General features: G+C 35.3%; 1 protein-coding gene across 1 annotated transcript in view; it reads right to left on the bottom strand.

The window, feature by feature from the left end:
• Positions 1-10,995, bottom strand: part of Osi17 (DUF1676 domain-containing protein Osi17) — a gene marked incomplete at its 3' end in the record, with an annotated part of 24,730 nt that extends 13,735 nt beyond the window's left edge. The window contains 3 exon segments of the mRNA XM_017626375.1: positions 7,756-8,757; positions 8,760-9,041; positions 10,722-10,995. Of these exon segments, the coding sequence (XP_017481864.1) occupies positions 7,756-8,757; positions 8,760-8,823 (1,066 nt within the window).
• Between the last annotated feature and the right edge of the window lie 2,807 nt (positions 10,996-13,802).

The raw sequence follows: 13,802 nt of genomic DNA, 5'->3' as shown, positions 1-13,802 counted from the left end.
AAAGATGTCGATTAGTAAATTTTCTTTCTCTCTCTATTTCTGCCAATTTGATGCTTCACAGAAAAATGATATTAAAATGCTGTTGCTTACGTATGTACATACATCAATCGCACATTTTTCAAGGCAGCTTGACTAATGTATATAAATACATTAGGCTTGAGCCAAAGGCAAATTCACATAGGTTGCACTTGACTCGCTAGTAATAAATATCCTACTTCCTACGAACATTAAAAATCCGATAGTTTGTGAGTGAGTAATTCAGTGTGCATGTATGTTTGTTGCTACTTAATGGCTGATTGAATTTCGGCGAAATTTGGCACACCGATAGGCTATATGTAGCATGGATTAATATATAGGTTATCTCTTGAAGAGAGTTGCCACCTTTTTCATACCCATATGAAATTAAAAAAATTAAAATCATTTTTCACTTAAATTGCTTTGGTGAAATTGGCTGTAAGTCAGCATATTATCGAAAAAGTTTTAAGTCGGGGAAAACCCCCCTACTTATCATGCAAATGTAGTTTGGAGCAAGTTGAAACGACCATATTTGATACCTGCGCCGGGTATATAAAGTTCGGTTTTGCCAGAACTTATACTTCCTTACTTGTTAAAAGTAAAAATCAATCAATTAATAAGATAAATAAAATATTTGTAACAAGGTGAGCTTCGAACGAAAAGGGTTCCAAAATTATTTATTTTGAAAATACTTTTAAAGGAGATTGCAACTGTTTAAAATTTACAATCGAATTATTAATAAGTAAAATAAAATATCACGATTTTTTGCAAAAATAGACTTTACGAAGGTTGCCACCTGTTCTAAAGTGAGGTTTAAATAACAAATTGAATTTGAAATTTACCTAAATAATTTAATATGCGTATCAACCAGCCTAGGAATTTAATCTCACTTTAATTGACGAGGTAAATGAAATCCTACTAATATATAACATATTTTCAAAAGAGGGTTGCTATGTCCTCAAATAGTTAAATTCAATTTTAAATAATAAATTCAACCACATTTTTTAGTATGGTTTTGCCCCTTGATAGAGATTTAAAAAAAGGTTTAGTAAGAACAATTTTTTGAGGAGAGTGCCACCTATTAAAAATTTGAATTCAATTTTATAAATAAGTTAAAAAATAAAGAATTACAATATGGATGGAAAGTAATGAGGTTTAAGAAAGCTTAATTTCGAAAATATATTGAAAAATGTTGCCACCTGTTTAAAAGCAACCAATAGTTTTTGAGATATAACAACAGTTTTTGAGCTATAAAACTGGAAAGATAAATAACGATAAGAGAATGATTTTGTGGTGGGCGCGGAGTGAGAGGGGTCTTAGACTTTTGTTCAATTTCACCCAAATTGAGAATCGTGCAAAATTTCTACCAAAATTTTTTTTCTATGGCCGAGTTGCGAAACATATCACAATTTCAAGTTTTACTTATTCTGCGGTGAAAATCCTTGTCAATGCCAGTGGGGAGGGGACTGATATTCAGCCGTTCTAACCCAAACTAATAATTTTTACTTACCAAACCGTTTTTGCTTTTCACCATTACTTTTGCATTGGCCGACGCGGAAGTGGTAATCAGGCGCCGTGAAGGAAGCCAAACATTTGCTAGTTATTTAATAAAATAAATATGTAACTAATAGCTCATCGCCTTTATGTTTATTAAATTATTTTCGACACCACTATCTGCTTCCTAATCCATTGAACCACTTATGTACGTGCAATGCTTTCTGTACTTCAGCTGTAACGCTCGAAAAACGTTTTCAAATATTTGATTTCTAATCTTAAGGTATTTAAGCACTCCCACTTGGCATTAAACCTTTCATCTTAATGCTTCCTACTTCTAAACTATTTGATATTTGTGTTTATTTTAGGTAAGCAGCAATCAAACTATCTAACGAAGCACTTTAATAGAGTGCCAATTAGTCAGTTGCCAAATTGAATGGAATGGGCGACTTAATATATAGATTAGATTTGCGGCCAAACTCTTAGATTGGATTTTACTAAATATACAGCGNTAAAAGTAAAAGTGTCGGTTCTTAATGGCAAACGCGGATGGCGAAAAGTAAAAGCCAAAGTTCGAAGGAAATTTACAACTGGCGTCATTAAAATGCCGCCCAATTACGGAAGCTGTGTGGAAAAAGTTAAGCGTGTATTTTTGTGACTAAGAAAGAAAAGTAAAAGTAAGCTACATATTTACATTTCAACTAAATTTTGGTGAGCTTTAACTGAAATTAACAGTGGAGATTTGTTTTTGTTTTTAATTATACCCTAGTACTTAGAAGAGAGTTTTGAGTAGATATGTGTATAAACATGTGTTTTTGTGGCCACTGATATTTTCCAACGAATCAGAATCTGAACTACATATCGACCGCTGTTTGCGATTTTATCGTTTGCGAAAAAAGGTGCATTTTAAAGGAGATGTTTTTTATTTAATTCTCCCTTAAACAGTGTAAAAATTGATTTGGATTTAAATGGTCAACAGTAATATCGAATGCTAGCTTTCTAATAGGACTATTTATTTTCTGCATACCTTATTGTCTAAAGGTAAAATGGCGCTTACGATATTTTTCCTGAACATGCTGAAAGGTAAGTTATCAAAGAATTGGCTTCGCCACTGGCTGAATGAGTACATTAGTATGTACATATACGCATTTGGTGAAGCAACCAACGCATCTTGTAATTTATAACACAGGCGGCAACACTTAAAAAATAAATATATTACCTTACTGCACATCTGGAGGCCAAGTCCGTTCATTCGACAACTCATTTTTTAGATTAACGAACAGCCCATATGTTATAATTTTTCGGATAGGCGGCAAACCTTTTCGAAAAAATAAAACTTTATCGCACATATGAGGACATTTAAAAACGGAGAAGGGTTAATACTTTAAGGATTGTTTGAGCAAAACTGAATTTTAAGTAAATTAAATATAAACACTGCCAATCAGCAGAATAAGCTCAACATATTTTTAACTTTGCCTGTTTGATGCATCTACTACACTGAGGGGAAAAAATATTAAAATCAAATAGAAACGTAATTGATCTTACTATAAACGTCAACGAAAGTACTGTATCCAATTCAATTACGCGCATTTTAAAATGATCGCGTTCGTTCCAAAAAAGCATCCGCGAAGTGAATAATCAAGATAAAACAAAAAAAAAAAAATTAATTTGCATGTTGCCTGCAGTGGAATTTGAAACCTGACCCTCTCTGCATATCAACAAATTCTGGAAAGCATCTTTGCGCACTCAGCCACAGCCAGACAAATAAATGTGCTTTCAAATTTGCATATTTTTTTCGAAGTTCACTATTTTTGCCAATTTTTTCAAGGTCAAGGGGTAATTGTGACCCAATGGCAATATTTTTTCATGAAAAGAATTTTTGTTTAGTTTCGTATCAAAATATTGCTTCTGTCGAAAGCGCTACGATTAATTCACATGCAGTGTTAAAAGAGCTCACTGTGTGCGGTCGAGTTAGCTCGAATATCTTATTTTACAGTCGAGAAATGTAATTCTGAAATTTTCAAATTTCATTTTAAAATATTCCCTGCCGATCTAGTTTTCCTTTGGCATACTGAATAATTGTTTAACACACCTGTTGCCTCGAATTCAGCTACCAAACGTTGAAGAGTTGACCTTGAAGGCCCACCGCGTGTGCCGTAACATGGGCGTGGCAAATGGAATTTTTTCTCTAACTTGTGGTGTGTGTAAAATTCCACACCGGCTTCGAACGCTATGGCAGAACTAGACCCGAAGGTCTATTATCAAATTGGAACAATAAATAAATAAGCAAATCAAGCCGAACATATCTACATATACCTACATATGTACATACATACACATACAGTGGTTGCAGTGCTCACATGCAGAATGATAAGCGAAAATCTTATCGCTCGTTATTTTAGTTTTTATTCACTCGTGCGCTAATTACTTTAGACACTTTTATAATAGAAGAGACAGAAAATCAAAGCTGCTCATCTGCTATTATCCAATGAATTCTTTTAATCCGCTCCGAATTCACTTTCATGCAAACAAAATCACTTTCGTTTTCATCGAAAATTCACATTCAGTATATTTTATGCATACCTCTCCGTAATTTATGCTAATATTAATAGACTGTTTGTTGTTGTACACCACACACACACATATGTACATACCCACGCATATACAGACAAATAATTCCATTCACATACGATCGAAACCAACACTACCCTGAAGAAAAAAATTATGAATTGATAAAAAATCTCTCACCTGTAGTTAATTATAAAAGGCTAACTGTAATCTAAATAGTTGAAACGTAATGCAGAAGTCATGCAGACATGATTGGGAGATGGTTTTCTTTAAACAAGTGTGTACACTTTTTTCTGCACTTCACAAATATATTTTTTCGAATTCAAGACAAATAAAATGAAGATCGAAGTTTTATATTATCATTTTGAAGTTATGTCTGATAGAATTCGAATATTGGACCATCTTAAGCAGAATATGTACAGGTAGAAAATTAAAAAAAAGTTATGTTTTCTTATTCATATTTTATGTCCAAAAGTAATTAGTTGCCATAGATATAATAGTGACCTTTAATACCTTCCTATTCAACTTCAAGTTAACTTATAGTTAAATATATTTCCTGCAGGGTAATTGGCGCGTGTGCGTGTGTGTGTGTGTGCCAGGTGTGAATGTGAAGGCTTTTACATGCTGATCGACGTTGATCTGCTTTGAGTTTTTCTTCATTGTAACGAATTATTTTTTATTCGCATTAATGTTTTAACTTAACACATTTCTTTTTTTTTATCTACTTCAGCTTGCTTCTTCGTCATCTTCTGTTTCCAGTGAATGTTGTTGGACCGTTTGCGGCCGTTTCTTAACAGAAATGCATTTTTGCTCGAAAACTTTCACTAATCAGCGTATGTAGGTAAGTATGTAAATGCTTATGTATATATGTATGTATGAATATGCATATATGATATATATGTATAAGTTTGTGTTTACCTATACTTTTCGGTCCATGTATATTTTTTGTACTTGGCTGCGCAGTGCCCGAAATCCAATTTACGTATGCATGTGTGTTTATATGTATGTGTAAATTCCAAGTGAACTAATATCGAAATGTCTGCGTGACATTTATTTTTGCTCAAGTTAAGCTACAAATTTTGACTCATTTACTTTCGGTCACTACATATGCTATGTATGTATGAATGTTTTGATATTTTTACTATCTGCGTCGCAAAATAAAACTTTCGTGAATCGCTTGCTATGATTTGTTTACCAACAAAATGAGTTAATTTAATAGTCTTAATGGAGCTCATGGGGAGGGCATGAATTGAGCTCCATACTTCCATCATCGTCTGATCTTTGTATTACACAATGACAGATAATTGTTTTTTTGACGTAATACTTATAAAAGTGTGTGAATAGTAAGCGACAATTTTTGTAATTAAATTTGTTTTAAACTTAAATAGCCACTACAATAGTTTTACGACTTTATGTCCATTATCTTATTCATTATGCAAATACATATGTCAAAAGGCTACTAGTTCAATTGAAGATTGCATAACTGTTCTCTGGATTGTAGTGACATAATTACGTAAGGGTAAATATTTTTAGTTGCATTTGAAAAAGGAAAGGCAACTTATTATTAACTGTTTTGCCCTAAGTAACTGAACTTTAGGCCAGTTCTTACACTAACGTATCGCGATGGTGCCACTTCTAGCCAGTTTATCAGCCAAAGCGACTGGAATAGAATTTAGACATTTCACTGTTAGCTTAGAGCGTAACGTAAGCGAGATTTCATAGAGCCAGTGGATAACTTTAGAAGAGAGGTCCCACCCCTTACGTAGTGTTCCCTTTAACTGTATACAGACACTTAAACCTCTTCCCATCTAAAATAAAGCTAAAGTATTTGGCCCTGTCAGTAAGCGCAAAACGAATGTCTTTGATCGAGGGTGGAGTAGCCTGAGACACCTGGTACCTCCTGGTACATGGATTTACAGCAAGTCCGCAGTCTGTAGACCGTTTATTCACCAGGTTCAAGAACACTTTGGTTAAATCGCAGAGGGTTCAAAAAACCTACCTCTCACTAAAGGTGCAATATCATCCGCATAGGAAATCAATCACCCGGAAACATGTACCCAACAACTCCTCTGGCTGGTCGTTTACGAACGCAATCAAGAGAAGAGGTGAGAATACATCACCTTGTGATGATCACGAGGAATCTTGGTCCTAATTTGTTAATCAACTAGCCTATCCAGCGTTTTAAGAAAAAACGAGGAGAGGCTGATCGGTATGAAATCCTTGGGCTTTTTCTAGCCTTCGGTATAAACTTCAGCATGACCATTCTCCAAACACTGGCGAAAAGTGAAACCAACCAACCACGTAGAGATAAGATAAGGATAATCTTCGCCATTGAATCTGAAGTACAATAATTTAATTTTTGGATCTTTAAGTTAGCAAATGTTGAGAGAGTCGTTTTTTCGAAACACCTAGCTAGGTCAACTGACATAGATGTATGAACGGCACGATAGCTAACAAGCTGAAATACATAAACTTGAAGTGGATTCGAAAAATAGAAGACTAAAAGTTAGGATTTAACTTGATATAATTTATCTGCAATCTGGAAACCACAAATAATACGCCAGTGCTCCGAAAGATCCCAACTAAGCCGATGTGGCTTGGTATAGTGTTGTGAGAGCAGTTGACTCTTGGACTCTCCTAATATTCTCATAGAAACCTAGTTTTCAGGTTTCAATAACCAAACTGAAATAAGTGTAAAGGGGTAGCTTAGACTGCTAAATAAATATTTCGTTACCAGTTGCAGTTTTCAAGCCATGCCGATGTGTTTTTCTCCATCTCTCGGTTAGCTTGTTATGTAAAGTTTAATATGTGTGCGATAGTATCGTGCCGCGTGGACGTGCCCATAAGATTAAAGGCGTTCAAACAAAAATTCAACGTGACGTAGTTTTTCATCTAAAACATCATAACCTTGCAACCTCTTCTCAATGAAATTTGATCTCTTAGTTCTGATTATGAAAAACCAATCTCAGTAAAATAGCACGGGACCAAAAATAACTGCCATCTCCAACTTATTTAATTTATAATTTATTTGTAATTTTTTATTTCGTCCATATGAGTTAATAATTATTATTATTATAATCAACGTTTAGTTTTTAAGTTATCTGATAAACATTGTAAGATAAGGATATTGATGAAGATGGATATGGAGAAGAAGATAAGGATGATGAAAATTAAAGTGGAAGAGTGAAATAGCATCAAGCAACGTAAAAAGTAAACACTGGGTTATACATAATTCTTATCGGCGGAATAAAAAATATTTGTAATCTGATTGTTATGGAGCAACATTTTAGCGATAAAACTTATAACAGTTATGCCCTTAAACTTAGATTTTACAAAGCGAAAGGAAATTATTAAGTTCGTTTTTAGCATTTTTGGGCTAGTTTTGGGCAAATGAGCGTAAGTACGAAATGCTCTCACAAAAGTGAAAGCAACCTTTTTCGTGGCCGAAACTAAACGTCAAATCGCAAAAAATTACAGATTTTAGATCTGATCGGCAGCAAACACAATAACGTTAAATTAATGCTTCATTTGATGCTTTTTCACTTATAAATAAAAAAAAAACATGTACATACATATTTATTGGTTAAAAATTGAGTGTTTAAAATTCTTCCCCTTTTTGACAGTTTTCACAAACTCGCCCGAGAAATAAGGAAAAATAAGCAAAAGAATTCCACTCACCTGTTTCTGCGCGCCCTTCCTCATGGGGTATCTCGTTGTTGAGCAAATGTTCATCATCAGCCTCTGACGAAACATCCAGGCTATCCTTCGCTGCTGCCGCCTCCGTCGGTTCATGTTGCATATCCGCATAATCCACATGATTGCGGTAGAATTTCAGACGTTGCGTTATATTTACATCGTGCAAATCCAGCGCACCATTTAGGTAGGTGAAAACATTCTTCTGAAAGCAACTAAAGGTAGGTTGTTGATAACAATCGCGTATAATGTCATCCCACAACTCATTGCCGGTTGAGAAACGTTTTACAAAACGCAAGAAAATTGAATCACCGCCATTAGCGGTGCGACCACTGTCGCTGTCGAGATCGCTGGCACTGCTGTGGCTGTGATTACTCCAACTGAAGCTGCTGTTGTTTGTCGCATCGAATTCTTGCCAATTGGTTGCCATAATTGCACTCGCTGTGCTGTTATGTTCGCTGAAAGACGAGTTGCGGTCATTGCTCGACTGCTGCATTGGCGTCGTACTTTCATACATGTCTGCCATTTCTACGGGCGTAACATATTCGGTTGCTAGCAGGATGATGATAAATAGCGCTATCGGACGCAGTTTGGTGGACAAGTGGCAACCGCTAAGCATCATTCGCGTACGCTGGCGAAGTGTTGTTGATGCTGTGGTTGCTGCAGCTAAAGATGCTCTTGTTGCAGATGAATTTTTTACTTGCGCTGCCCTACTGTGCCGATTTCGCACGCAGTGTTTGTGGTTGTGAGCAGTTTTGTGGTGACTATTTTTGCTGCTGTTGCTGTTGCTGTTGATGTTACTTGTGGAGCTGCTGTGGCTGATGCTATAGGCCATCTTGGTATCGTCTTGTGGGTTTTCCAACCAATTTGGCGTTATGATTGATCGACGGTATGTCTTTTTCGTTGTTTCTGTAGATTCTACTTTTGCTGCGGTGGTTCTCACCATAGCTGCTGATGCTATTAATCCTTCTTGATGGTTATGATTTCGATTTTTTTCTGATGTTCTTGCTGTGGCTGTTTCCACTTTTAAAGATGTTTGTGGTTTTGCTGCATTTATGGATTTTAGCTTAGCTGTTATTACTCTTATTGACTTTTTAACAATTTATATTTCGCTGAGGAATTCTTGCACTCACTTTTTTAGTAATTAAAACAATTCGCAATGGAAGTCTGGTTTATTGGTAACACTTATCTACTTTCTATTGCTTTTGAGTGTTTTTCTTAGTCCGTTTAATTTTCATATACATGCATCCGGTTTTAATCGTTTTTACAATCTATTAAAGAAGGGCTGAATTAATATTGTAGCCAAATATAGGTTTCACCAAATGCAAATTCGAATCTGCAGGTACTGCGGGAAGTACTGTTATACTGTCAACGCTGAGGTGGGTAATAACAGCCTATAGTTATATCCTGGCTCCAGAACGGGATAAATAAAATTATGGTTATTTGGTATGACAGTATGGTTCCTGGGATCTGTGTAGGTAATGGTCTCGGACTTTTTTTTTATATCACGGCTCAGTCAGTCCTATGAGTTGTTAATAACACTAAAAAATCCCCCCAGCTTCAAGCTGGAACATCGTACGAAGATGAACGCATGGTCAAAGGGTGCCTCGTCGCTAATAAATAGCGCGAAATTTGTATACCGTTCAACCTTCAGCGTCAAATAGACGTACCGTGCGATCGGATGAGCTCGGTGATGCCTCAAAAATCATTACTGCTGGACAGTCAATGAAGCCAGTGGGTTGCCACCAACATCCTATGACGGCCCATTGGTCACATTAAAAGATAGGTCAGTGGCCGGAACCCCTCTATATATTATACCCAAAAGATACCCACATACTCCCGACCTACGTCAGTGACTTCGACTACATGGATGGATACGGCATCATTTTCAGACTCAGAGGAGGAGATACCACGGTGGTCACAATATTAGAACTGAAAGTGGTGAACTGGTCTAGATTGTATTACTCATTAATTATGCTTCGATCAAATCGCTTAAATGTAGATTTGACCATCTGAAGCTTCAGTTGAGAGATCCAACTGGAACTAATACCCACCACCAAAAATTAGTTATGTAACTATTTCTGAACTGATATAATTTCTTGCAGGGCATACGTGGATATGCGCACATACATACATAACCATTTAAAGAAGATAAAAAAAAACAAAGTTCGTTGCTTAAGTCTTTCGTTTAGAGTCGCAAAAATGATCACTTTATACTATGTACTACATATGCACATACATTGTACAAGCAGTTATTAGGTTATGTTCTAAAACGCTTTCCAACTCTTAAGTAGCATACAAATAAGTTCAATTATTCAAGTATTGTCAAACGTAAATGCTCGCCGCGTTCCATAAACACTTATAGAATTTCAAGATCTTTTCAAATAATTCTTAGCACTCTATTCTTCAAAAAAAAACAAATCTTCTGGTGATCACCACACAATACTTTTATGCATTTTACTTCACATACTATAATACAATAAAGCTTTTCTTCACGAAACAATCACAAATAACGCATTCACTTTGACATCAGCACAAAGACCGCTCGGCGATTGTGGGTGACTGTGTCAAAACATTGCACACATTTCAAACAATTTCATTCACAGCGTGCTCGTTAAAGTGTGCTATTACAGTTTGGCACAGCACAAACAAACAAAAAAAAAAAACAACAAAAACAACTACAATAGCCCGTTTGAATGCCAACACTTTGCTTACGGATTATTCAAAAGGCAATCAATTGCCGCTTTCGAGTACTTTTGAAAAGCTATTTGGTATTTCATGCTTTCTTTTAATGTTTGCACTTTTACAAATGCGACGATTTGCACACACATTTGAAGCTGTCAATTAGCACATTCTTTGACTTAAACTGTTATACTACAATGTGTGGTTTATTGAGTGCATCTGCTGATAGGCTCACTATAATTAAAATAGAAATAATAATTTTCATTCACTTGCTAGCGATGTTCTCTCGCTGGTTTTGCGTTGTTAATTAAATTATGCTTGTATGTGTGTACGTGATTTTTTTCTTTCTTGTATTCCGTATGCTTCACACATTTTTGTCACCTTTCTGTCGTCTTTGACTTTCACAATTTAACAATTTTCGTTTTAAATGCTGGCTTAGCGGCACGCAAGTGGCCAACAACTCGTTGTTATTGTAAAACGTTCAAAATTTCTATTTGTAAAGTCTATGCAGCTTGGAAGCGTTGGCGTGTGCGTGCGCATACGTTGTCATCCGGCAACTGAAGACGTACAGATCATGACGCGCATATTTCTGCTAGTTAGTTTACGCTAGGTGGCCTAAAATGAACATCAGTTATGCTAGCAATCGCAAAGCCTTTGCATGAAACTTGACTGAAGCGGTCGGTTTTAAGTCGACTGTTTGGAGTAAACGAATTTGTGCTGCATCGTGGAAACCAGTTGTGGTTGCTGTAGCTTTTGTGCGTGATCACTGCCAGCGCATTAACGCCAATGAAGCTGTGATAAGCAATGTTTTCGTTTGTTTTTGTTAAAATATGTACTCTTAGCTATGTAAGTTGCAGTTCAAGTTTGATTCATCAACTTGCAGTCGCCTCTCTTTTTCAATGTTTTCTTCGTTAAACTAACTCTTACTATTGCTCTGGCTTCCCTTTTCGCTGGAGTGCTCTCGCGCTCTTGCTGCCAGCCTGCCTAACCGACTTCGTTAAGTCCGACTTGAATGTTGCACGCTTAACGAAAATGGCATATTGTTTATAATTTTTTTTTTTGTTAACCAAGTTCTTGCTGCCACTTACGTAGCTTTGGCGTCTGTGTATTCACCTTGTGGCAACAGCTGTTTCTGCACACGGTTAGCCTATTGAGCATTTGTTAGCATTTGTTTATTTTGCCCGGAATCTGCTTCTCAGGAATTTTGCTTATTTCTTGTATGCAAGCTTCGTTAACAGGCTCCGCTGACTCCACCACCATCGCGGCTGTCGCCACCAGCGCATTCGCACTCAACTTACCGGTAGTTTTGAAGCTTGATCCATTCGCATGGCTGCTTCACTGTTATTGTCATAGCCTAACGGCTTAAAACATTTATGCACATATGTATGTATAGGTATAAATTATATTAACAATCACGTATGTGTGTTATAGCTGATCCATTAGCTGTTGTCTGTGGCGATGCTGATCTTGTTTGAGCTGTTTGATTTTATTGTGCAACCAATATTATTAGAAAATGTAGCCGCCTGCGGTCATTGGGTGATTGTGCAGTTTGATTTTAATATTATTCGTCTCTTTTGTCACTAAGTTGTCTGTAAGAGATGAGAAGAAAAAAATCAATAAACAGGTGGCAAATAAAAATAATGTTTGAAATACACATATTGTATTTAATAACTAACTAGCGATTGCCCGCCGTGCTTAACTGCGCCTTAAAAGTATTTTTATGTTTTTTGATACCCCGCATGGATATGTTTCATTTATTTTATGAATTTAATTAAATACAATTTTTCAAACACATGGCAACCCTACTCAAAAAAATTGTCGGCAGCAAATCTGCCTAAGCCTCTTCAGTTCGATACCCATATTGCAACATTTAATTTATCTCATCAATTGAATTCAATTAAAATTTTCAAACATGTGGCAACCTCCACAAAAATATTTTCGACTGTAAGCCTTCTTTTGAAAGCCATGTAGCAATATTTTCTTAATCTTATCAATTTACTTAAACTTCAATTTTTTAACAGGTGGCAACTCTTTAATTTTTTTCTTTCTATATTTTAAGCTAGTCTCTGGAAATACCCGAGTGATACTATATTTAAGTTGTTTATAAAATTATAGAAAAATACTGGCTGAAGAAAACTTTGGATCCATCTAACTTTTCCGTAAAATTTTTGTCAATTCATACTCGATCGATACGTAGGACTAATTAAATTAAAGGCCAGATTTATGGCTTTCGGCTAAAGATGAGTGTAATAACGCTGTGATTAAATTCATATTACAACAATAACATATTAGAAAAATTTAAAAATTTTAACAAAAATCCCTATTTTGATCATAAAAGTCTATTTTTGACATAATATCCGCAGGCATAAATATATAAACTATTATTTCTTTTTTTTTGAGATCGAAGTTTCCATATTAAGTATACATATAGGTTTTTGAATTTTAGCTATCGAGAAAGTGTTCCTAAATTCGCAATAATTCGAAAACGCGAGCCAATTTGACCAAACGTAGGGTCGCGTAATTATTTGCTACAAATTTTCACAACATACAGTATCGGCCATATCGAAAGCACCCCCATTCAAAGTGATATTGTTTGCCACTTATAAAAATAAATTGTGTTTATTTGTTATATGGAAGTAAATGCGACAATTAATTCTAAAAAATGAACTGTAATTTTTAGCTAATTGAAACTTGCACATTATCACTATTTCAAACAAAAAAATCACCACTAACTAAAAAAAAAATTCAACACTTCAAGAAAAATTACAAGAAATATTTGTCGTTATTTATTTTGATTGAAAAAATACTTTGCCATTGCTGTAAATTCTCTTGAAGGTATATTTGCATACATACATATATATTTATAGAGAGCTAAAAATGGGGCAAAAAATTTTTATATAAAATTGTGTGTGTTGTTAAATGAATTTTTTGTTTGTTTTTTCGTGAGAGTTGGAAAATATGCTTTTGGGCGCTTAGTGTTGGTTTTTACCAAATAAAAAAAGATTACTAACTTCAAAAAATAAAACCTTAACGCACATCTACAGGCCGAGATCTTTGCATTGGTTTTTCATAAAGTCGATAGAACGGTGCAAATCTAATAACCTTCACAAAAAATGCCTTCTGAAGCCTTGGCATGCCTAATCAGAGTTTTTTTCAAACTAATGCATTTAAAAATCCCTTCCGACTGACACTCAAGTTTTATAATTTCATAGAACGTTTCTACATTTCCATCAGGTGGCAACCCTTTTCAGGCTAAAACCTCCTTCAATTTCATTCGTCTGGCAAGCAAATTGTGATACATAATAATTTAACTTGAGCTGGATTTTTTAAACAGCTGGCAATCCTCCTAA

This window comes from Rhagoletis zephyria, unplaced genomic scaffold, assembly GCF_001687245.7.
Source record: "Rhagoletis zephyria isolate East Lansing unplaced genomic scaffold, Rhagoletis_zephyria_1.1 Rzeph_scaffold_04581, whole genome shotgun sequence".
Lineage (NCBI taxonomy): Eukaryota > Metazoa > Arthropoda > Insecta > Diptera > Tephritidae > Rhagoletis > Rhagoletis zephyria.
The sequence above is the reverse complement of the archived record's forward strand: the minus strand, read 5'-3'. Positions and strand labels throughout refer to the sequence as shown.